This window comes from Macrobrachium nipponense, chromosome 4 (genome assembly GCF_015104395.2).
Source record: "Macrobrachium nipponense isolate FS-2020 chromosome 4, ASM1510439v2, whole genome shotgun sequence".
Lineage (NCBI taxonomy): Eukaryota > Metazoa > Arthropoda > Malacostraca > Decapoda > Palaemonidae > Macrobrachium > Macrobrachium nipponense.
In genome coordinates, this window is record NC_061100.1 from 111,446,665 (window position 1) to 111,473,168 (window position 26,504).

General features: G+C 40.7%; 2 protein-coding genes across 4 annotated transcripts in view; one reads left to right on the forward strand and one right to left on the reverse strand.

Annotated features, from left to right (window-relative positions):
* Positions 1-26,504, forward strand: part of LOC135211061 (cytosolic Fe-S cluster assembly factor NUBP2 homolog) — a 126,759-nt gene that overhangs the window by 39,171 nt on the left and 61,084 nt on the right. For all 3 annotated transcript variants that reach the window (XM_064244119.1, XM_064244120.1, XM_064244118.1), the window contains exons 4-5: positions 23,147-23,239; positions 25,448-25,607. In XM_064244119.1, the coding sequence (XP_064100189.1) occupies positions 23,147-23,239; positions 25,448-25,607 (253 nt within the window). The remainder of the gene's footprint in view (positions 1-23,146; positions 23,240-25,447; positions 25,608-26,504) is intronic.
* Positions 19,149-20,156, reverse strand: LOC135210653 (uncharacterized). The gene is made up of 2 exons (XM_064243437.1): positions 19,918-20,156; positions 19,149-19,545 (listed from the first exon to the last, which is right to left on the reverse strand). Exons 1-2 carry the CDS (start codon positions 19,932-19,934, stop codon positions 19,149-19,151), a joined length of 414 nt encoding a protein of 137 aa, XP_064099507.1. The 5' UTR covers positions 19,935-20,156.

A 26,504-nucleotide genomic window follows, 5' to 3' on the forward strand; every position in this document is an offset into this window, starting at 1 on the left:
TCTACTTCCTTCCAAGGCTTTTCGGAGAGTGATGTTCCGGTCAGGTCGAAATCCACTTCAGCTATCCCTAAAGTGAAAGGGAAGAGGGAGTTGAAGACCCTAGAGAAGACATCGTCTAAGAAGACCACGTCTTCCACATCTCATAAGTCTGCGGCTCACCACCCCGGAGCAGAGAAATCGAAGTCCTCTTCGACTTCATATTCTAAAGGGTCCAGAGGCAAGTCCTCTAAGGATAAGGCCTGTGCTTCTACAGAGCCTGAGCCTTCAACGTCCACCGGAACACGTCCTAAGACTCCCATGACTATCAGGGACCCTAGTCCCTTTGACACAGAGGCATTTACTGCTAATATAATGCAGCAAATGAGAAACTTGGTCGGTAACCTAGTTAACGACAAGTTTGAACAGATGTTTTCACACATCTCCACCTCGTTCGAGGAGTCTGGTCAGTCAATCCGGAGTATTACGGAGAGACTGACAAATCAGGAGAATCTGATGGCGGGCCTCGGAGAATCCCGCAGCATGCCAGACTATGATTCTCTTCCTCCCTTCACGGCGAGTAATCCATGGAGGGTTGCAGCTTATGTCCCCTTTAAGGATGGCATGTTGACCTTGCTGGATTGTGGTACTCGAAGAATAGAAGACTTCGAGTTCCACCCCGCCAACCTTCAACCACCATTTATGGGCTATGCTCGTCTGACAGAGACGGCAATGAGAAGGGAGGATAGGATCCCAAAAGAAACGGTAATTTATAGCCAGGATCAAGCTCAAAGGGAGTGGATCAGGAGCTTAGAGGATTTGGACTGTATAAATACCAAATTTCAGGCTTTCAAAAGTCCCTTTACCATCTTTGTGGTAGAGGAAGAAACGCCCATCCCCTTCACCACGAAGCTAGCAGAGTTGACTCTACAGGCCGCCATGAAAGACGAGCCTATGCCCCAACTTAGGGAGACGGAGCCAACATCACTTCTCCTTCCAGGGACCGAAGACCTTTGGGCAGATCTTCCGGCTACTTTCACCGTAGGGAAGCTCAAACCAGATTGCGCAATCACACAATTTGGCGAGAGACTTCCTAGGCTTTCGGATAATCTTATCCAAGCAGAATTTGATGCTAGGACTAGGTTAGGGAGGACCTTGAACGCCCTAGTGATGACGGAGGTTGCCGCGGTAACATACGGTACGGAACCTCTTTTTAAACTTCTAGCCAAAGCACAGACACACACCGTTCAATGTGATCTGTACGACTTTGTCATGGCAAGACGCAACTGCAGAAAACATGTACTGCAGGAGGCCACGATCCGTCATGAGCCGAATAAACTACTGGCATCTTCAATCTGGGGCGCTGACCTCTTTCCAGAGGCTGTAGTGAATGAGGTCCAGCACGAAGCAACAAGGCTTAACCAGAGCCTTAAGGTCCGCTGGGGCCAGACATCCAAGAGGAAGCCCGAACCTACTTCCTCAGCTTCAAAGAAGCTGAAAAAGCCTAGAAAGTTTCCACCTTTCCAGGCTGCTCAGCAACAGCAGGTGGTACAAGTTGTGCTGATGTCCCAAGTGGTTCAGCCGTCAACGTCTAAGAACCAGTCTCAGCCAATACTGCTACTGACCTCTCAAAACCAGCCTTCGACCTCGTACACAGTATCTCCGGCCTTCAATCCAGTTTTGAAGGTCAGGCGTTCCAAGCCTTTAATAGGTTTGGAAGAGGAAGCAGGGCTAGAATTGCATTTTGCCAAAGAGGTGGCGGAAGGGCACCTAGCAGGGGCAAACACTTCTGGGGAGGACGTGGATCACGCCCTGCCCCAAGTCAGTGAGAACCCTCAGGTAGGAGGGAGGCTATTTCTCTACCGTCACAGGTGGGGGTTCAGCAGTTGGTCACAGAGCATTGTGTCCAAAGGACTGGGATGGAGTTGGAACAAAGGTCCCCCTCCATCCAAGACCTTCCTTCAAGAACCAACAAAGGAATTGACGGAGTACAGTGGTCCCCCCGTATTCGCGGGGGATGCGTACCAGACCCCCCCGCGAATAGTTAGAATCTGCGAATGTTTGGAACTCCCCTCTAAAAATGCTCATAAACTATCTTGAGCATGCAAACACCAAAGTATCCCATAAAGACCATCCTTCATCAAATATACATAAAATATCCTTTTATGGTTCATATTAATCTTTGAAATATTATTAATACTATTTTAAAGTAAATCTTACATTTTATGTTTATACATAAATACATACTATGTACGTACCGAATGACTTAGTTACGTATGTGAAAATAATTCAGTCCCCCCATAAGTATTCAGTCATGCACGTTTTCTTTCATACTGTTACTAATTGAGACCCATTTTCTTTTTACAAGGGAACAATGGAATGTGAAATCACAAATACCAAATGTCTACTTAAAGTATTATCCTACATCAAATATACCATTGAACTGGTATTATTAATATAATTTTAAAGTCATCTTAAACATTTTACCATTAGAAATATATAAACAGCCAATAGCAGAGAGAGAGAGAGAGAGAGAGAGAGAGAGAGAGAGAGAGAGAGAGAGAGAGAGAGAGAGAGAATGTTATTGTTACTGTTTAATCTCATTAAACGTTAATATTATTTGTAAACTAGTACTGTATATTATTATTTTCCATAAAATGTAGTAATGTCCTTAAAGATATACTTATACTACTTCCAGCCCAAACAGAGGGCGAGAGTTACCACTAGCGCATGCTAATATCTCGTGTGGAGAGAGAGAGAGAGAGAGAGAGAGAGGGTTGTCCTTATTTAAAAGAGTGAAATGGATAGATTATTGTACTTCTTTAAAATACTATCACATGTGAATTTTGAGATTAGTTATATTATTATTATTATTATTTTTATTTATTTATTTATTTATTTTTGCTCTATCACAGTCCTCCAATTCGACTGGGTGTTATTTATAGTGTGGGGTTCCGGGTTGAATCCTGCCTCCTTAGGAGTCCATCCCTCTCCTTACTATGTGTGCCGTTTCTAGGATCACACTCTTCTGCATGAGTCCTGGAGCTACTTCAGCCTCTAGTTTTTCTAGATTCCTTTTCAGGGATCTTGGGATCGTGCCTAGTGCTCCTATGATTATGGGTACGATTTCCACTGGCATATCCCATATCCTTCTTATTTCTATTTTCAGATCTTGATACTTATCCATTTTTTCCCTCTCTTTCTCTTCAACTCTGGTGTCCCATGGTATTGCGACATCAATCAGTGATACTTTCTTCTTGACTTTGTCAATCAACGTCACGTCTGGTCTGTTTGCACGTATCACCCTATCCGTCCTGATACCATAGTCCCAGAGGATCTTTGCCTGATCGTTTTCTATCACTCCCTCAGGTTGGTGCTCGTACCACTTATTACTGCAAGGTAGCTGATGTTTCTTGCAAAAAAAAGGACAGGCCTCCAGTGGAGGGCTTTTGCCACTTAATCATGCCTCTTTTTGTACTGGTTCTGTGCAAGTGCCGGGCATTCGCTTGCTATGTGGTTTAAGGTTTCATTTTTCGTATTGCACTTCCTACATATGGGAGAGATGTTATTTCCATCTATCATTCTTTGAACATATCTGGTTCTTAGGGCCTGATCTTGTGCCGCTGTTATCATTCCTTCAGTTTCCTTCTTTAGCTCTCCCCTCTGTAGCCATTGCCATGTGTCATCGCTGGCTAGTTCTTTAGTCTGTCTCATGTATTGTCCGTGCATTGGTTTATTGTGCCAGTCCTCTGTTCTGTCTGTCATCACCCTGTCTCTGTATATTTCTGGGTCTTCGTCTACTTTTATTAGTCCTTCTTCCCATGCACTCTTTAGCCACTCGTCTTCACTGGTTTTCAGATATTGCCCCAGTGCTCTGTTTTTGATATTGACGCAGTCCTCTATACTTAGTAGTCCCCTCCCTCCTTTCTTTCGTGTTATGTATAGTCTGTCCGTATTTGCTCTTGGGTGTAATTATTATTGTTATTATTATTATTATTATTATTATTATTTTATTATTATTATTATTATTACATTAGTTATAATTATGCAAAAAAATATTACTAAATAACACATGTACCGAAGAAAATTATCTCATATATCAACAAAAGAAGAAGAGAGAGAGAATCTCCATGATCCGGTAGATGGGCAACACTGGATTTGACAGTTGGAACCCAGCCAACCAAGCTGGCTACGTAACAAAAGACCACAGGGTTTTTACAAATGCATTTTCTTTTAGTTCTTAACATAATTCTTTTTGTTCATGAAAACCTTACACCTGTCAGATATATATATAGCTGTATTCTCTTGAAGTCCGACAGAATTTCTAAAAACTTACGAAACCCACGTAGTGGGAGTAGGGTGGTTAGTACCCATTTCCTGCCGACTGGGGAGGAGGAGGGTATCAGGAATCCATTCCCTTTATTTTTATCAGATTTCTTCTGTCGCCGGGTGATTGTAAACAATCTGTTTACAGGCACCTGCCTCCGACCTCATGGATTTTTGAGAAAACTTTCTTTGCTTGAGAATCCTCTTGACTTTTTGGTCTTATTTGTTATTGGATTCGGATTAAGCTTGGACATACGTGACTTTGGGATTGTTTTTTAATTTGGCTATTGGATTTTTTTCCTAAAATATGTCAGGTTCTAGTTCGGCTAGTGCCAGAGTGTGGTATGAAAGACCGAATGCAATGGTGAGGTTACCAAAAGCTTTGGTTGATCCCTCACACAGTCCTGTAAAGGTTTGTGGGGACAAAGTGATGGTAGGTATGATTTTCGCTGCACCGGAGTGGTGAAAGTTTGGAATGATGCACAAATGGAAGGACGTATGAATCCTATGTAAATCAAATTAGAGCGTGATTTAGGATCAAGGAGGTCGTTCCTCCAGGAGTAAATCGGGTAGCAGAAAGCAGGGTATTAATGTCAACCCCTTCTAACCCTTCTTTTAGATTTTGTGACTCCTAAACCCCGTAGTGTTGCCTTTTTTTTTTTGTTCTGTTGGGCCCTCAAGTGGTGTCTGCGCGGAGGGGGGGTAATGCCCTTTCGCTTATTTTTAGATTCTTTGAAAACTCTGGAATCTAAGGTTACTTGCCCTTGAAATAAAACAGGGAAAGTGCTAAGTGTAGTGATAGTGCCCCTAGTGAAGTTGGAGTGGGGGCGTCAGGATCGGCCCATATAGCCGCCTCGAGGCTGTGGGGACCTCTGCCAGGACTCCAGGACCTCCCCAGGGACGACGAGGGAGGGGCATGTCGAAGGGCCCGAAGGAGGGTTACGTGGGATCCGGGGATCCCCCACCAATCTGGACGTCCCTTCAGCAGTACCTGTTGACGCTTCCCAGGCTGCTAAGGTTGCCGTCCGCGAGGGCACTGTATCCTAAAGGATTGTTTCTCGTTGCTTCCGACGCCGTCCTCCCCGCGCAAGGGGTGGGAATCTTCGTTCGGATTCGCGACCTTTGAAGGAGGGGACGTTTCAAGATTCAGGACGCTTTCACGTCAGCGTTTATCTGATTGATCATTCTTCTCCGGAAAGCTGGTCCTTTCCGCCCCAGAAGAAGAAGGCTAGGTCGTCTTATCGATGATTGACGCCCTTAGAGCGCCCAGTCGCTATAGAAGCCAAGGCTGTTCCGGGGAAGAAAGGAACAGGAGTCCCCTCGCCACCCCTTCAACTCCTTCTCACAGGGAATGGCTCTTCTTTCGGCCTCGTAAACGAACCTTCGCAGATGCTAGGAGGATAATCTTTGCTATGCAGCGACAACTGGATGCTTACTTAAGGCAGAAGGAAAAACTGGTTTCTTGGGTAGTTAAGCAAGGGACGATAGACTTCCGATCAGAGATCGAAAACAGTCCTTCTCCAGCCCTGCTCGCTCCTTTCGTCCCCGTTTCCTGAGGTTATTTCGTCTTCAGAACTTCGTTTCCTCCCCAAGCGTTCGGTCTAGAGGTTGGAAAGTAAACGGTCAGGAGAGAGAGAGGTTTCTTCATTCTACCCTTCTCTTCTCGCGTACGTGAGGACGCGCGGCGTTCCGACATCGACGTTTCTGATGACGATGTTTTGGTTTTCTGACGGACGGAATTTGGTACGCCCTGCTCCGCTTAGTGCATGCTTGGTGTTTGACGCTCATCCGGGACGCTCTGTCAAGTGTCAAATTCTGGTCTCTTCGGCGGGGGACGATCGTAGAGGGACGCCTTCGAGGGTACGCTAGGAGAGATGTCGCCCTCATCGCTTCTTTGGATGCTTCGTTGGACGATCAGTTTGAACGCTGATTTAGAAACGCTTCGTTGGCACCGCTTGGAGGGACGCTAGGTTAGACGCTACCGATGGACGCTAATTAGACATCGTCGTAAGAGCTTCTTGGACGCGATTAACGGAAGTTCGCTCTCGATCGGACGTTAACTTTTTCCCGGAGTCTTTAGATGACGCTTACAACTCTGTCCTTCTACTTTTCGCCTGTCTTTTACTCAAGTTGTGATTGCTGATCCTGTTGTTCGGGCTAAACGATTCTGGTTAAGGGTTACTTTCCCACCCCTCTTCTTCCGTCATCGGTCTGAGGAGGAGACTTGGAGGTGAAAGTTCTTTCTGCCTCTTTCTTCGGAGTTTTTAACTCGGGTAAGGAACAAGGGGAAATTGAGCTGTTCTTCGGAGGTTCCTAGGAGGTTGATGAAGAACAAAACCCTCGAACGTTACGTATTGATTCAAGGACTATCAAGTTTTGGCTCCGGCTCGTCCGTGATTCTTTTGGAGATACCTTTCCTTCCTTCTGCTCCTCCTTCCTCCTCCATCGCAGTTTTCGTCGTTCGAAAGCTAAGAAGAGCACCAGGGTTTGGGTTTTAAAGATGAAGACGTTCTTTGTCTACCAAGCAGGGCTTTCCGGAAAGTTAACACCTGGATGGAGACTAGGAAAAGCTAAAAAAGGAAGCACCCACTGTCGCCCTGCCTTTCCGTTCTAGGACTTAGCGGTTTAAGGCAGGGATAATGGCTTGGTATGAAACCGGTTGAGTGGAGAAGTTTGGAATGTTTCCGACATCAGGCAACAGGGAAAGGGGATTATTTTCGGCCAGCGTTGTTTTAGATGGCCTCAAGAAGAGGCACAGAAGACAGAAACTTTTGTATGCGCCGTCTTTCTCGAGTCATCTCTTCCCACCCCCAGGCTTTGGTTGAAGGTATCTGGCAGTAAGTCTACAGGAGAAAAGCCACTCAAGACCTTTTGTACACAAGTCGTCGAGACGGTCCTTGCATGTCACCGTCCCTTCCACGTCTTTCAGGAGTTCAGTTCTTGTTTTAAGAAGCGGAAGCAAGCCCTTTCGGTGGAGGATCTTCAGCTAGATCTTTACCCCCGAGGAAGGGGCTCCTTCCTAGAGGTAGAGCCCCTTGGCTAAGTACCAAGGGGCAAGAAGTGAGGAAATGCGGTGCCTTCAGTCAACCGGTAGGTAGGAGGGCCAGGCTTCAGTGTTTTTTGGAGGAGGCCTGGAGAGAAAGAGAGGCCAGACAACCTGGTCTCTTCAATATCATAGAGAAGGGGTACAAAAGATTCCGTTTCGTAAAAGCCTCCCCCCCTCTGACTTCCACTTCCCATGGGGACTTATTGTTCCCCGTTCGGCTATCCTCAAAAGCAAAAAAACAAAGGATTCTTTTCGATCTGCTCGAGCAGATGCTCGAGAAACGAGCAGTGGAACAGGTCTTAGACCTGGCTACGCCAGGATTTTACAACAGATTGTTTCTTGTTCCGAAACACTCGGGAGGGTGGCGGCCAGTCTTGGATGTAAGTCGTCTGAACCTCTTTATAGAAAAGCAAAAGTTCAAGAGGAGGACACCTCACTCGTTCTGGGGGCCTTAAGACCGGGGGATTGGATGGTATCACTCGATCTTCAGGATGCATACTTTCACGTCCCGATACACCCCAGTCTATGAAGTACCTTCGGTTCGTCCTGAAAGGAAAGGTGTTTCAGTTCAGGGCTCTTTGTTTCGGTCTGAGTACGGCCCCATTTGTGTTCACCATCTTAATGAGAATGTGGCGAGGTGGCTCCATCTTTCCAACATCAGGATCTCGCTCTACCTGGACGACTGGCTCATACGAGCTTCTTCGCAGACCCGGTGCCTGGAGGACCTGAAAACGACTCTGTCTTTAGCTGCGTCCCTGGACTTCTGGTGAACTTCGAAAAGTCACATCTGACCCCAACACAGTCCATCGTGTATCTGGGGATTCAGATGGATTCAGCTTTTCGGGCTTTTCCGGGCTTTTCCGTCCCAGGAACGTCAGCAACAAGCATAGAGATAGTGTCAGCCTTTCTAGGGAAGGATTCATGCTCGGTGAGGGAATGGATGAGTCTGCTGGGGACCATTTCCTCGCTGGAGAAGTTGTTTCCCTGGGGAGGCTACATCTCCGACCTCTTCAGTTTCTTCCTGTCGGACAATTGGACAGAGAAGGACAACTTCGATATGATCTTAACCATCTCAGAAGAGGTGAAGAGCCATCTAAGATGGTGGCTCGATCCGTTAAAGCTCTCAGAGGGCATATCCCTCAAGCTTCGGAACCCCGACCTAGTGTTGTTCTCCGACGCGTCATCCACGGGGTGGGTGGGGAGCAACACTAGGGGGGAGGAAGTGTCAGGCACCTGGAGAGGGGAACAGGTAGCCTGGCATATCAACTTCAAGGAGCTGGCAGCGGTTCAATTAGCGCTCCAGTTCTTTCAGGACAAAGTCTCCCGTCGAGTAGTTCAAGTCAACTCGGACAATACCACAGCCCTGGCATACTTTAAGAAACAAGGAGGAACTCACTCTCGCTCCCTGTTCGCTCTAGCGAAGGAAATTCTGCTTTGGGCGAAGGCGAGAGAGATCACGATCTTGACAAGGTTCATTGCCGGAGTCGAGAATGTCCGTGTGGATCTCCTCAGTCGACAAGGACAGTTGCTGCCGACAGAGTGGACCCTCAATCAGGACGTATGCCAGGAGCTGTGGAGTCTTTGGGGACACCCCTTGGTGGACGTTTTTTGCAACCGCAAGGACGGCGAGAACTTCCTCTCTACTGCTCCCCAGTTCTCGATCCTCCGGGGGCAGTAGCAGTGGACGCCCTGTTATGGGATTGGACGGGCCTAGACCTCTACGCATTTCCCCCCTTCAAGATTCTGGGGGAAGTGATGAGAAAGTTCACAGCTTTGGAGGGGACGAGGTTGACGTTAATCGCCCCCTTTTGGCCTGCAGCGATCTGGTTCACAGAGGTGATGTCCTACCTGGTGGATTTTCCGAGATCTCTTCCGTTAAGGAGAGATCTACTCAAACAGCCCCACTTCGAGAGGTACCACAAAAACCTCTCCGCTCTGAGTCTGACTGCGTTCAGACTATCCAGAAGTTGGCCAGAGCGAGAGGTTTTTCGAAACCTGTGGCTAAGCTATCGCCACCAGCGAGAAGACCTTCGTCAATCGCGGTTTACCAGTCGAAGTGGGCAGCTTTTAGGAGCTGGTGTAGGAAGAAAGGAGTTTCCTCTACCACGACCTCTGTGAGCCAGATCGCCGACTTCCTTCTTTATCTCAAACGAGATTTGACTGAAACTCGCCAGTGTCAACCATTAAAGGCTACAGAAGTGTCTTATCTGTAGTTTTTCGACATAGAGGTCTTGACCTTGCTAATAACAAGGACCTTACATGATCTACTAAAATCTTTTGAGACCACCAAGGTACCGATAGCTAAGTTGCCTTCGTGGAATCTGGACGTGGTTCTAATCAAGTTTTTTAATGTCAAGCCGCTTTGAACCTATTTACTCTGCCTCTTTGCGAGATTTGACGAAGAAGACTGTATTCCTAAAGCTGCTCTGAAAGGCAACGGACGAAGAGGGTTAGCGAGATACAGGCGATTAGTAACACTCGGCTTCAAAGGGCATAATGCAGTCTGCTCTTTGAGTATGTCATTGTCCTGGCTAAGAATGAAGAACCCTTCCAACCTTGGCCTAAGACGTTCGAATCAAGGGTATGGCAGAAATCATTGGTCAAGAGCCAGATAGTCCTGTGTCCTGTGAGGGCTCTTAAAGAATATCTTCAGTAGGACAAAGGAGTGTAGAGGTCTTGGCTGAGAACTTATGGTGTTCGGTCAAGAGACCTAATATGCCCATGTCCAAGAATGCACTGGCATTCTTTTTGAGGAACACCATTAAGGAGGCGCACGCTAATTGTCAGATAGTGACTAAGCTTTAAAAGTTACGCTCACGAAGAAGGCTATTTCGACTTCTATAGCCTTTCAGAAAAATATGGCTCTCAAAGATATTTTAAGTGCCACTTTTTGGAGAAGTAAACTCGGTGTTCACCTCGCACTATTTACGGGAGGTCAGAACGACATATGAGAGCTGTTACTCTCTTGGACCATACGTCGCCGCAGACACTATCTGGGGGCAGGAGGTAGCACTCATCCTTTCCCATAGAAAGGGTAGGTGAGTTTTTAATGTTTGTAATGTTTATGGTTGTAGGGTCGGCCGCCGAATGCGGTCTTCCCTTTCTTCTTTTAGCCTTTGGTATATGGGAGTATTTGGTTAGGCTAACTTAAGGGGGGTGGTTTTGCTCGTTGTCCTCTTGAGTATGTCATGGTCTAGTCACATTTTTGGTCTCGTCCCTGTTGGCAGATCATCTAGAGCGCACCAACTACACAGGTCTCTACCTTGTTGGTAACTCTAGTGAAGCAGATGCAGGCTTGGGTGACAGTAATCACGAAGTCAGCTATGCTAACAGGTAAGGAACCAAGATGTCAATCATCTACATATATATGTTTCCTAAAATCCTTTTCTGTCTCTCCCACCGCCAAAGGTGGGATTCAGCTATATATATATCTGACAGGTAAGTTTCATGAACAAAATGATATTGTTAAGATACAATAAAGTTTGTTCATACTTACCTGGCAGATATATATATTTTAAGTACCCACCCCCCACCTCCCCTCAGGAGACAGTGGAGATAGAAATCTGATAGAAAATGGGAATGGTTCCTGATACCCGCCTCCCAGCGGCGGGAATGGGTTACTAACCACCCTACTCCACTACGTGTGTCAGTAAGTTTTTAGAAATTCTGTCGGACTTCAGAGAATACAGCTATATATATATCTGCCAGGTAAGTATGAACAAACTTTATTGTATCTTAACAATATCATTTTTATTTATAAACTAAAATCTTGCTAATTCACTTTAGTATTTTCTTTAATGAATTTATATTATTGCTGTTTACATTAATATTGATATTTGAAAATTAGTAAATCATCATCCAAAAAACATACATCGCTTTAAGAGAGAGAGAGAGAGAGAGAGAGAGAGAGAGAGATTATCGTAGTATTTGTAAAATACTTTCACATATGATTTTTGTAATTACAGTTATTATTATTATTATTATTATTATTAGTATTTGAAAATATTAATAAACATATTACGCTATTATGTACCATATAAAAATCTCTCATCTCAGTTAAAGAGAGAGAGAGAGAGAGGGGGGGTGGAAATTTCATGAGCACATGATGGCAGCAACAAATCAGCTCCTTCCCCCTCCGGTCACTTAACTTGATACGTATATCTGAGTTGTAGTACCTGGAGTTAGAGAAAGAATCTGACTGGGATTTCCTTCATTCTTCCATAATTTTTTAAATTTATAAGCTAAAATCTTACTAATTCACTATGGTATTTTCTTTAATGAATTGATATTATTGCTGTCTAAATTAATAATATTAATTGATTTAGTAAATCAGTAAATATTTATTTATCATACAAAAAAACATACTCTTTGTAGTAGAGAGAGAGAGAGAGAGAGAGAGAGAGAGAATAGTTTATTTTTATTATGTATTTAATTAACTTATTGGAACTTACTAATACAGTATAATTAATCAAAATTAATATAAAGAAAATTAGTAAATCATTTTTGTATCATAAAAATGTATTTAGTCATGAAAGTAAACATCAAAATACACTAATTAGTGATTATTTTTGTCGGAAAATTCCGCAAATGGGCGATTCCGTCCGCGAATAATTTCTAGATAGGTTCCAAAGAAAAATCGGCGAATGTGTGAGTCCGCGAATCCGGAGAACGCGAATACGGGGGGAACACTGTATGCACAAGAACTCCTTCAGAAAGGGGTAGTATCAAGAGTCAGACATTTAAAGTTTCAAGGGCGCTTGTTCGGCGTGCCAAAGAAAGGTTCAACCAAACAAAGAATAATCTTAGACTTGTCCTGTCTAAACTTATTCATTCGTTGCGAAAAGTTCAAAATGCTGACTATCTCGCAGGTGCGGACCTTACTTCCCCGTGGGGCCGTCACCACCTCTATCGATCTTACAGACGCATACTATCATATCCCAGTTGCAAGACACTTCCGCCCGTACCTAGGCTTCAAGCTGGGAAACCAGGCATTTTCCTTCAAAGTGATGCCCTTCAGGTTGAACGTAGCCCCCAGGGTGTTCACGAAGATAGCGGAATCGGTAGTTCAACAACTAAGATCCCAAGGGATAATGGTAGTAGCGTATCTGGACGATTGGCTCATTTGGGCAACAACCGTCGAAGAATGCCTCAAAGCTCCTAGAAAAGTAGTACAGTTTCTGGAACATCTTGGGTTCCAAATAAACAAGGCCAAGTCCAGGCTAACACCGGAATCTCGCTTTCAATGGCTCGGCATTCAATGGGATCTGAATTCCCACACTCTGTCAATTCCGTTGGCCAAAAGGAAGGAAATAGCCAAAGCAACAAGGCAATTCCTCAAATGCAAACTAACATCAAGGAGAAACCAGGAAAGGATCCTGGGCTCTCTCCAGTTTGCGTCAGTTACAGACACTGTTAAAAGTGAAGTTGAAAGATATAAATCAAGTATGGCGCTCAAGAGCAAACAACAAATCTCGGGACAAGTTGTCAGCCATCCCGCCGATTCTCCGCAAACGACTCCGCCCCTGGGCGGAGGTCAAGAACCTGTCCAAGTCGGTCCCTCTTCAATTTCCTCCTCCAGCGTTGGTTATCCACACGGACGCTTCTCTAAGCGGGTGGGGAGGACACTCCCAATTCAGGAAAGTACAAGGGACTTGGTCACCTCAGTTCCGCCGGCTTCACATAAATGTATTAGAAGCTATGGCAGTATTCCTCACATTGAAGAGGCTTCTACCAACCAAGAAATCCCACATCAAGCTGGTATTGGGCAGCGCAGTAGTAGTACACTGCATCAACAGGGGAGGATCCAAATCAAGTCATGTGAACCACGTCATGATAGCCATTTTCTCACTAGCAGCCAAGTACAAATGGCATCTATCCTCCACTCACCTGGCGGGAGTAAGGAACATGATAGCTGACGCCCTGTCTCGTTCAGTTCCTCTAGAATCGGAGGGGTCTCTGGACAAGCGCTCATTCCAGTGGATATGCCAAAAGGTCCCAGGCCTCCAGGTGGATCTTTTCGCATCACAATTAAACCACAAGCTCCCTTGCTATGTGGCTCCCAACCTGGACCCTCTGGCTTATGCCACAGACGCCATGTCCATAGATTGGAATCAGTGGAAGAAGATATGCATCTTTCCTTCAGTGAATCTTCTATTGAAAGTCCTGAACAAGCTCAGGTCTTTCAAGGAACAAGTTGCTCTAGTAGCCCCGGACTGGCCCAAGAGCAATTGGTTCCCCCTTCTTCTGGAATTGGGTCTCCTGCCTCAACGGATTCCCAATCCCAAACTGTCTCAATCAGTACAAATGAGGACTGTGTTTGCTTCCTCAGGAATTCTCAAAACCCTAACTTTATGGACTTCATGAAGTTCGCGGCTAAAAGAGATGCAAATACAAGTAGTATCCTACTTACAACCAAGTTTGGTTCCGACCCACTGGTTGTAAGTCAGAATGGATGTAAGTCGAACCTTAGAAAGTGGCCAACATACTGGGTAGGGTATACTATCAAACCTTTGCTATATAAAAGTGCCTACTTAGTACTGTAATGTAATGTACTGTCGGCCAAAAAACTCGTGGCAGAGTTTCATAATTTTTCGTTCACCTGCCTGACGCACGATTCATGCCTTATTTATCTATTTTTCTTTTCAAAAATGGAAGAAATTATGTGTAATGACGTTAAAAACAGTCACTGATATCTTTAGAACATTATGTTATGTTATTGTGTAAAACTATTTTCCATATAGCAAAATTGACGTGAACGAAACGAAGTGATAAAAAACGTCATATCACAACCATAGATATGCATTACCAAATAGATAGGAGACACCTATTACTAGTAGTATCGCATAAACATAGTCCTTAAATTATCATTTTAATATTAAGTTGAAGGTAGTTGAACTATTCCATTTGTTAAATTTTACAGAAAACATTAGAATCTCACAAAATGCTATCAAATTTAAAAACAAAAAACAAAAAAAACGATATCTTAACAATGTGAACCAGGCGACCTCACTCTATTGCTTTTGATGTTATGTGCACGGGTATCTAATGTCAATGTGTCATTTATCGGTCTAAGAAACATCCTTCGAAGAGCGAGAGAATTATTGCACTGCATTCGGTGCAAGTTCCTGTTGGAGAGATATCAAGAAAGCTTAATAAACCAGAGAGAATCATACATAGATGAATAAAATTGTTTAAAGAACGGCAAAGTTTAGAAACATGGGCCTAGAGGTGGAATACCTCGAAGGACCACATAGAGCAAGACAATACAGTATGTGAAAATGTTGCTGAGCAACATTCATTTGTGAACTTTGATTCTAGTGCCTCGTCACGACATTGCTGAACCAGTAATCATAACTAGCTCTACGCTTATGACTGGTGTCTGATGATACTTTAGATGGAGAGGAAGAGATTTTTAGATCTACACTTGAAGTCTTTGATAGTTGTCTAATGAATAAGCAAACTTATCTTTGATGGATGAGAGATTTAGTTAGGCTTACTCTTTTTTTTTTTTTTCTTTTATCGGTGGCAAAAAGCATGAATACCACGGATAGGGAGGGAAAAAACGGTTTCAATGATGCCTGCATTTTTTTTTTTCTTCAAAACCAAAATAAAGAATAAATTTTATTGGGAGATACTTTATTAACATCGGCCTAATCCTTCCATCACTCCATAAGCCAGCCTCCGCTCCGCTCTCTTTTTACAATCTCAGGCGACTAGATCCGACTTCTCACTACGAAACTCCACCTCGTGAAGCATCACTAATGATAACGGTTATTTTAAAAATCCCCGCACCGACAACGGACGCCTTAAAATACATGTTTGTAAAATATTTTCTGTTCAAAGAAACTTTATCTTTCATTCCACAAAATATGTGCATACCCTCGCGGTACACCCTGTAGCCGTCAAAGAGCAACCCTTGATTAAAGCAGTAGGTTTTTTCTTGAGAGTGAAAAAAAAAAACATGAAATAGACTTAAACGAGAACGTCACCTTTCCTATTTCTTATTCTTTCAGCTACTTATAAAATGCTTATGTTAGTAGGTCTAGTAGTTATACATGTGAACTAATTTGAATTAATTTCTATTTAAAAGAAATGTATTCGTCAGTTTTGACTCCCACAGCTTTCCAAGGTGTTCAAATGAAACAGGATGATATGCAAGGAATTCGATAAAAAAATAAGAAAGAATTATATTCGTTTGATTTTTTTATGATTGCTTTTTGACTTTGAATAGCTATGGGTCTGAGTTAATATGTTAAGCAATCATTAAAAGGATAAGAAGAAAGGCGAACATGGCTAATAAAACAAGAATAACGGGAATAGTCAAATAAAGCAGTTATATATATATATATATATATATATATATATATATATATATATATATATATATATATATATATATATATATATATATATATATATATATATATATTGTCGATTTAGATATTCATTAATATTACGTATCCGAGAGAGTATGCTGCTGAAAATAGACCTAAGCTTATCATGTGGGAAAATCAGAAGTCCAATTTAGGCCCACTAAACGTGTCATGCAAATTATTTTATTGATCAAAGGACAAAATTAGTTTAAATAAACATCGTTTTCAAAGAATGTAACACCCCAGTGCAGTACGATATGTTGAGTCAAGACTCGAGCGGCAGCAAAGCTAACTTCAAAATTTTCGGAATGCTGTTATGAAGCTAGAGTTGAAAACAAAATTAGAAATCGTGGACGGTGGACCCATCGGTATATATTTTCCTTACTTTGCAAAATAATTATCTTTAATACATTGAATAAGTCTACTCAGTTCTAATGTCATTTATTTCAAGTATATCACTTTGAAAAGGAAATTGTATTTTTTTATTGCTAAGTAAATATTCTGGCACCTGCATATGGCAATATTTCCATAACAAACAATGAATTAAGAAACTACGCCAATTCTTTGTTGGCCGTCTGTACAATCATTATTTCAATCTTTTTCAGATAATGTACTTCTACTAATACATTTTAATCATTTATGTAATAGTATATATTACGTACAATCAGGCATTGAGTTACAATGGGGTTAGGTTCTTGCATGCATGTCAGAAGTCGATTCTTACGTAAATTGGTTTGCAATTCAGTCTACAGTACAGTTAATACCAAATGATGCTGCAGATAGGGCAGGGTAACTCAAACTGATGCTGCCTGAGTGATGAGAGTTCTCATGCCTGAGTGATGAGAGTTCTTATGAGATGGCGCAGTGCCAAGTAACTCAATGGTCAACTGTCTGAAGTAAGGTTGTAAGTACGAGTGGTCGTATGTCGAGCAGGTTGTAAGTCGGATAGTAGTTGTATTGATCCTCAGAATATCCTTTTCTTAGAATCGGATAAAAGAGAATCAACGTTGCGTCAGTATGACGCAGCAGTTAAAAAACTAGCAAATTTCCTGAAGGAAACAGATTCTCGAACCATGACTACTAATCTGGCTATCTCCTTCTTCAGATCTTTATTTGAAAAAGGTCTAGCAGCTAGTACTATTACGACCAATAAGTCAGCTTTAAAGAAAATCTTCCAGTTTGGCTTTAAGATAGACTTAACAGACTTTTATTTTTTGTCTATTCCTAAAGCTTGTGCAAGGCTCAGACCATCAGAGAGACCTAGCTCAAACTCATGGTTCTTAAATGATGTTCTCAAACTGGCTTCAGATACTGACAACGATTCATGTAACTATATACCACTCTTAAGGAAAACATTATTCCTGCTGAGCCTGGCCTCAGGAGCCAGGATATCTGAACTGTCGGCTCTATCCAGAGACTCTGGCCATATTGAATTTCTCCCTTCAGGAGAAGTTCTTCTATCCCCAGATCGTAGTTTTTTGGCCAAAAATGACGACCTCTTAATGAGGTGGGCTCCTTGGAAGATCCTCCCTCTTCCTCAAGACCCTTCTCTATATCCAGTGACGACCTTACGAGCCTATTTGTCCAGGACATCTTCTAGGTCCTCAGGTCCCCTTTTTTTTTTTCTTTGGATTTCAAATTTTTACACTAAATCTAGTTCATAAGGATCCAAAATCAGTAGAATACATAATTTTTTTCAGCTGCATTCATTGTACAATGAATAATGTAGTGTGACATATATGTCACGCTAGGCAGTAACGAGTACATTTGGGGGAAATATGAAAAATTCTGTTCTATTTTGAAAGGTTTATTGTTTGCTGTTATATAAGTGACATAACTAAATACAAAAGAAGTCTACTGTTTTCATACATGAACTACCGTAGTCACAACCACCAAATGAATGGAATTTGAAAATTACAATAAAAACAAGCCAAAGAAATAGTCATTGTATTAAATCTTGCACTTAGAATCAAAACAAAGATTAAATTGCCAGTTCAAAATGCTAACATAAAATAATCAACTTTTCATTGCAACTGATACATCATGTGGCACAGCATTGAAGTCTATTTTGTGTGAAATGCTAAATTGCAAGACAAACACAGACCTACATCACACTTATTACACTGACTGGAAGGAGATTTGCTACACAGATTTCCAGCACATCTACGTCTCTTTTCTTGTTTGGGGTCTCTATCAGGTAGTGTTCTATTCCATCAAAACGAATGTCATCAAGAACTCTCTTACAACCTGTTTCCCCCCTGGGAAGGTCTCCAGGCCCTTTAGGAGGGATCCCATATCTCTTCAGATAGCTTTCAGCAATCTGTTCTTTGAATCTAGCTGAGGTAAACATCCACCTGACTTTTTATGAAGAATCCAAGCATTTTGCACTGATACATCTAATAACCAGGTAAAATACACCACCACCACTTCTTACCCCTAATAGATACTCTTATAATTATTCACATTCTGGTCTTGACGGTCAGTTCCCCACCCATGTGGTTATTGTATTCTCGAATAACTAATGGGCAGTCAACTTCAATATTTTTTTTTTCTCTCTTTTTGAGTATCTTTTCACCTTACTAAGGGGGTGGGGTTCCCTTCCATGAGCAGTTGATGCAATGGTGACAACCGAATTATCCATCCATCTGCATAATGAAATGTTATTTGCCTTATCTATGATGAAGTCTGATGTTCCCCTTTTTTTTTTTTTTCTTTTTTCATCTCAGAAACTGCTTTCAAAGGGCATTTTTTCAGCCTATTGTCTCTTATTGTTCCCGCCCGTAGCAGTATAGTTTTGCTCACTCAGGTGTTGGAGAAGAGGAAAAGAGGTAAAAAGGTTATCAAAGTAATAGCTGTATGGGAGTTGTATTTTATCATCTGGCAATGACTTTATATTTTCAGAACAGTGGCTCCACATTTGCCAAACGCTTTCTCCTCATATGAATTACCTTCATATGTTTTACCTTGGTATAAGTCAAAGCTTACTAAATAGCCTGCATCAGTATTCAGGCACCAAACTTTATAACCAAAGCGTATTGGTTGTTTCGAATACACTGCTTGCATCCATGGCGGCCAAAATATTCAACCATTGCCTCGTCATGAGATAGATGCTGCTCTGGTTGAAAATGAGACAAAAATCGAGTGGAAAGTAGGCCTTATCAGGACGGAGTTTAGCATATTTATCTGAATCATCAAGATTAGTATTATCTGCTAAATGTATGAACTGCATTATTTTATCAATCTGTTCCTTCTCATTGCAGAATACACTGCCTCATTTCTAGTCACTGGAGAATTCTTCCAGTAAAGTCTCCGTGATGGAACTGGAACAATGCCAGATAAAGTAATATGCCAAGGTAAAACCCTTTAGTTCTTTTTCATTTGTTGAGAAGGAAATTTCTCCCTTGTACGAGCATAAAGAGCTGACTGTTCTATTTCAATCTGAAAACTTCCTCATCAAAAAACAATTCGGAATAATTCACATGGTGATAAGTTCCGGTATTGACTGTAATTCGCCTCAGGAAAAATTGGTTTTGGTGAAGAAAATGTTGCCTTTCTAGTCCCCCACCCTTTGGAGTTTTGAAGCAATAACTAGAGTCATCATAGTTCTCCAAGTCCTCTCCTAAATTTCCAAGCCGAACTCCATTTGGAAGAGCTGCTTCACCTGCAGCATCTAATTGTTTACCAGAGAGATTATCAATTAGACCACCTTGATCTTCATCAGCAGAATCTTCGTCAGTCAGACCATCATCAGCAGGCTCAATAAAAACATCTGCAGCAATATCTTCTTTTTCTAACTCTGCTAGTAGTTCATTGACAGTCAGAGACCTGAAATAAAAAAATAAATAAAAACGTGTTATCTCTGGATTAAATTTAACAAAGTAACTTATTAATGAGTTAAAATAACTAAAAGTGTAGTAAAGTAAAGTAAAAGAAAGAAAATGAAGCCATAGAATGTTTTATATCACTAGAAAGATATTACTATCAGTTTACATACAGTAAAATAGAAAAAAGGCATAAATGTCCCTGTATCATCCTAGCGTAACATATATGTCACAGAAAATATAAAATGCACTGCTGCCAATATTATAAATCTTAGATATTCATTATTAGCACAGACATTTCTCTATAGCCATATTTCAAGTATTTTATCAAAAAACAATACAATATATCTAATGAAAATGGCAAAATAATACTCACTTTTTGCCTGAACTCATTTTCACACCGGAGCAAAAACGGCACTTATGCACAGAACGGTGTCACTCCCTTGAATGAACTTCTATTCCTGTAAAAACTTGTATGCAAGTAGATACATGTATTAGCTCTCACACACAGGACCTATCATGAAACAAGTTTCAACATGTAAACGTGTGGTGTAAGTTAACTGAACATATGTTCTACGTAACATATATGTCACGCCAGTACAAAACGGGTTAAAAGGAATTAGGCAACAAATCCTATATTTTATCAAAAAAGCCAACCCTGATTCATTCCCTAAAGCCCATGACATCAGGGCAGTAGCCACCTCAATTAATTATTTCCAACATATGAATTTTGATGATCTAAAGAAATATACAGGCTGGAAGTCGCCAACAGTTTTCAAACATCACTACTTGAAATCCTTGGAATCTCTTAAATTTCCGGCAGTGGCAGCGGGAAACACAGTTTCTCCTGACACTGTCTAAGTAGTTTTAGTCATAGATCCAGATCTCCTTTCTACCTGCCTCACTAACATTTTTCCTGTGATCCTGCCACCAGGCTCGACCCTGTTTGAGCCTTAGCTGCCAAAAGGCTAAATCATGAGGTTTTCCCTTATTTTTATGCTAGGGTGCCTCACAACTGTATATATTGTATTATTCTAGTTTTAAGTTATCATAAGTTAGCATAAGTATAATGTTAAGTCCTATTACTTATTTTAAGGCTAACATAAGTCACTATGAATTAGTTTAAGTATTTGTATGATAACTTTGTAACATTTAAGCTAGATTATACTCATATTATGTCTTTTCGTGTTTTCTTATTACCTCTTACTGTTACCTTTTCTCCAAGCTTGTGGCTAATTCTCTGGTACTACATATTTCACAAAGCGACACGGGCTGAGCCCAGAAAAGGGATTTTGACGAAGGGAAAATCTATTTCTGGGCAAGGGCCCGTGTCGCCCAGTGAAATCCCCCCCTGTTTCCTCTCCCGCCCTTGTGCCCAAGCTTGGTCTTCTAACCCAAATAACAGGCCAACTCATCTTGGAAAGTAGACAAGTTGTGATGACTAAGAAAAACAAGAAAGACATATTGTTTGGGCATTGGCTATTAGTGAAATGTTCTTAGGCCAGAAAGATATGTGTAGACCTGCAACCTCTCAAGGAAGTTAGAAAATTGTATTGTACTTAAAGCAGCAAAGGAAGTGAAAAATTCAATGTGACATTGTGTTAAGTTAAAAAAAAAATCTGTTTCAGCCAAAGGAGGAAAGTTTTGTGATCCCCTTGTTGGTTTAAGAAAAGGAACTGGAATTTGAAGAGAAACATATATAGGGTAAATTAATTTTAATAAGAGAAAGACTGAATCTTGCTGCAAAAAGGTAAAGGCTAACAAAATCAAGAAATTTTATGTTGGCTAGATTAAAAAACATGAAAGTCTGACAATATTCTAATATGAATCCTATGTAGAAAATGTTGCATACTTGTAGAACTCTTGGAGTAAAAGCAAAAGAATTTGTGATCCTTAAGTTGAAGGAGCAGCTGAGAGCAAGTAAACAAAGGTGTTCTATGGATGAAGATGTTTTTAGTTCTGCCTGTAATAGAGAGGTCTGGTTAAATGCTTCGCTCACATACCTCCCATATTTTAAATATAGGAAGAGAACTGAGAGTTTTTCCTTTGAGAAAAAGTATGTGAAATGTTAACAGAGAACTTGATCCTTGAGGCATACAGAAGATTCTGTTTTTAGCATACTGTATTTCTTGGCATATAAGACCCTTCCACCCATTTTCAGAAGGGAATGCGGTACAGTCGACCCCCACTATTTGCGAACTCACGATTTGCAGACTTGTCTATTCGCTGATTTTTCCATGGACCGTATATACCCATTATTTGCAGAAAATTTGCCTATTCACGATATTTTTCACCGAGAAATATTCACAAATTACTGTATTTTCATATAATTTTTGTGACTAAATGCCCTTTTTGTGATAAAACTATTAAAATACTCAGGTATATGTATTTTTAGAGTTTTTTGTGTGTTTTAATGATCAAAATTAGCAGTTCTAAGCATTTTTAGAGTGGCATTTAGCTATTTGCGACAGTGTATGGTACCCATCCTCCGTGAATACAGGTGGTTCAGTGTATGAAGAAAAATTTTTTTGTACTATATTTACATGTAAGGGTTTGATGTTATTGAAATACGTTGTATATAACACACTCCTCCATCTCCTTTGTCTTCACTGGATAAAAGATGGTGACAGTGAATTAATGAATGCTTTAATTTGCAAGAAATGGAAGGAAAAACAAAGTTGTATGTAAAATATTATTGAAAGGTTTGTATATATTAGAATTAGATTTTCAGTCATTTTAGTTAAATAAAATGTTTATTTTGTTATGTAAAGTTGATCTGTAAACTTAGCATGCGTGAATATCATGTTAAGTAAACTACGCACTTACTGGGCACCCCCTTCTCTCTCTCTCTCTCTCTCTCTCTCTCTCTCTCTCTCTCTCTCTCTCTCTCTCTCTCTCTCTCTCTCTCTCTGGTCCCCATACTTTGCATTGTAAAATAAATAAACTTTGCATATGTATGTAAAAGAGTGGTGAAATATCCATAAAAACCAAATATATTGCGTATACTGACTTGAATGATATACTATAAAGTAAACAATCTTTCAAATCTTGTATAAAAGGTATTTTATTAACAGCAGCTAATGCATATGTCAGATATACCTTCCAATTTGAGTCCAACCTAGCCAACATCCAATTAGCTGGAACTTAACCTGATCTTGATTTGTAGATGATTCCGTACTTGTAGTATCAAATAGTATTTGACATGATATAAGACCCCTTTTTTCCCAAAAATGGCCCAAGATATACACCAGGGTTTTATATGCAAAGGTTAGGTTTCTGGTAGACTAATGTTTACTTGTACCACACCATAAACTACTGTAGTACTTACTTGAACCTAACCAACTCCATGAAGCTATCATGTTACTGGTATTTTATTATTACATTGTTTTTCCTGTTGTTAGAACAATAGTAGTACAGTACAGTACAGTACTAATAATATCCACTTATTGCATCATTAGACACATCCATATGTTATACTAAGAGAAAGAAGGTATGTTTTACGTATTTTCTTTATGGCAAATACATAAAACAAATCCTATTTTTTCAGTGGAAAGAATACAATAGAGCTATTAAATAATAAGTGATTTTTTTCCTTTAAATTTCAGTAAGCCAACCAGATCCAGATCAGCAAGTCATTGACTTACGACTAAAAGCCATCAAGCACAAGATTTTAGTATTGTCTGGAAAAGGTGGAGTAGGTAAGATTAAAGAATCTTCAAAGTTGTTTCTTCATTGGCATTCTGCTTTTATATGAGTAGTTATTGCAGGTAACTGCAGAAAGTTCATTTTATGAATGCATATTGCTCCTTGTGTGGCAGTTAACTGTAAGATAAAGTTATACTGGAAAGACAAGTAGATTTTCACCAAGTTTGATATTATTCTTCTAAGGGATATCCTTACGTAAGACTTAGCCTGTCGTGCTTAAGCTTGACTTGCAACTTGGAGCATGTGCATGATTCACTTTCTGTTTCTCTGTCATTATTTGCCTGCAGTCAAAGTTAGTACAGTACAATCTTTTTGTGCACGACCAAGAAAGAGTAAGGGATTTTGTGAAGTTAAGAATATGACTGTTGGTTAGGTAATTGTTTAGCACACTGGGCATAGAGGAAGTGCTTTTGCCCCTCTTAGGCATGTTACATACATACTGTGTTACTAGCTAGAAGAGGACCTTTGAGAATAACAAGCTTAACTATTCTAGTAGTGCCTCAGTGGTATGGTCGGTTACGACTTGGCCTGCACCTCGGTGGCTGCAAGTTCAGTTCTTGGGTATTCCATTGAGGGTTCAGAGATGTGTATTTCTGGTGATAGAAGTTCACTCTCAGCGTGGTTTGGAAGTCATGTAAAGCTCGTTGGTCCCGTTGCGGAATAACCACTGGTTCCATGCAATGTAAAAACACATATACAAACAAACAAACTATTCTAGTAATATTAGTGCAGTTGGTTCTAGTATTTATTTCATTTATTCTAGTTTTATATTCATGCTAGAAGCATTTTCTGCCAGAAGTTTTGCTGCAGAACCCATTATTCCTACTGTTTATTTTGGGTTACAGTTGATTATGTATCAACAAGTGCAAGACCTATTGGGCAGAATGGTATGAATAATGTTTGGCAGACAGGAGATACAAACTTAAAGAGATTATGTGATCAGGCCACAATTATTACCACATTTACTAAGGAACATGAAGTAAATATAGTCGCAAGGTTTGTATCTGGAACCGATGAGAATTTAAAGATGAAAAAATTTATATTTGATAAAAATCCATCTGTTTCTGTATGCCAGAAGACACACCAAAAGAAGAAAAACCCTCACTTACTAATGTAGTACATAATCTGATGACCAGCCCATTCCTTGTGTGAATCAGGACAACACAAGGAATGGGCTGATTCAGTACAATAAGTGTTGGGTCAGGAATAAACTGATGGGTTTACCATTAAAAATTTCTTATTTTAAGAAGTTCACTTCCTTAGCCCAATTCTATGAATTTACACATCCCTTTTAGATATTTAAGTGAGAATGCCTCCTGTTGTGAGAGAATTTAAACCAGAACACTGAGGTAGGCAGTCTTTATACTAATAAAGGGTCAAGAGTCTGACCAGATCCTTGGAGTAAGTCTGTGAAATATCTCTGGTAGATAATGAAACAAGTCATAAAGATCTGATTAGACACAAGGATCTCATATTAAGAATGATGTGATCTTGAAGTAAATGGAGTATTGGCCTGACAAAATTGTGAAACTAACATGGCTCTTCCATCAGTGTTGGCCCACCACAATCAGAGGATAAAAGAATTTGACATGTTTAGCAACAGTTGTGTTAAATCCATATGATAGATCAAGATTTTGCAAGTTCCAAATAGCTGGGATACTTGAAATTCAAATGAGTACTGGGATAACTTTGTGAAAATTGTACACAGGACTGTCTGTTCTCTAGTCTCCTCGACAGTTTTTTTAGGGTAGCTTCATGATGCAATTGTTGCTCATCTTCAGTGTGTCCTTTCTTCTCGCTTAAGCTAGCAGATGTTTGATTCCTGACCTGGCTGCTATTCTAGTTCTGGCTTTATTCTTGACTTTAGTTCCTTCCACTGTCCAGTTACACCTGCATCTGACACTTTTGTTTTCAGTAACCCCTGCCATCAGTCACATACTTATGAAGGCTCCCAACCAAAATAGACTGGAAGAGATAGAACAGTGGCATTTCTTCATACTGATGAACATGTCTGGTCTTTGCTATATTAGTGGTTTGTTTAGCATGCTATATTTGGTAAGACGAAATATCTAAAATGATAGAACTTTATGTATTGAATTTCATGTACCATATATATGTACACTGTACTGAGTCTTGTCTACATAGTTTGATAATTCAGTGTTAACAGGTAATTAGTTTGTTTAGTGGCCTAATTTTCTCAGGTAAGTCAAGTGTTTCTGCAATGCTCTCCCAAATGCTGGCAAATGATGGGAAAAAAGTTGGACTCTTAGATGTGGACATATGTGGACCAAGTATACCATCATTGTTGGGAATTGCAGATCAACCTATTGTAGATTCACAGTGGGGCTGGAAACCTGTACTGTAAGTTTTGTTTTGGATAAGTTTTTACCCTTTTATGTTTTGCTTGTTATAAATGCATGGATTTATTTTGTAAGAAGAATTGACTTTTATAATTTAGTATGTAGTTCTCTGTAAATGTAGAATGAATATGTAGGTAGTATACTGTATTTAATCCTGAGTTTAATCATGGTAAGTGTAGCAATAGCTTTTTTTTCTTAACCCACAGACATTCTTGCATGAACAGCTCTTAAATCCATTAAATTTATAGAGGAAAATGAGATAGTTGAAGAAATTTATTTCACAACCCGAAGTAATTTGTACATTTTTGGGCTCAAGCCGTGTCACCGGTGAAATGTCTCGTTAGCCATTTCTAATATATAAAAACTAAGCTAAATATACTAGAGAATAAACCAAAGGACTGACTGAGGTTACTACCTCAGGCGAGCACTTTTGTAAAATAAAAATGTCGTGTATAACCAGGGCGAGTAATACAGCACGTTTCCTTCAACCCCACAGAAAGATCCTCGTCAACAATCCCCAACATACGAGGTGCCGTTATACATGCCGCCTCCCCGCAACCAACACCCTCCTCCCGAGCGCCATCTACAACATCTTAAGTTAGCACAGCGACCTGGTAGCACGAGATTTTTATATCTGTGTATTATTTTAACTTTTTGTCGCTTTATTGTGATTCAACGATGGCAGCTTCCGTCCCATCTAAGTTGAGTACTCAGAACATGCTTGATTTACTTTTATTTTGTGGTAGATCGCCGTTTTTAAGACGTTTAAGCTCGTTTTTTACTGGCGCTTCACGTTGTTGTTATCGTGAGCTTCGTCCGCATGGCGGCCGTTGTTTACGCTTGGGCGATATTTCTACCTAATTTTGTAAATTTATGATCTTTATGCGCTTGGTTTTCT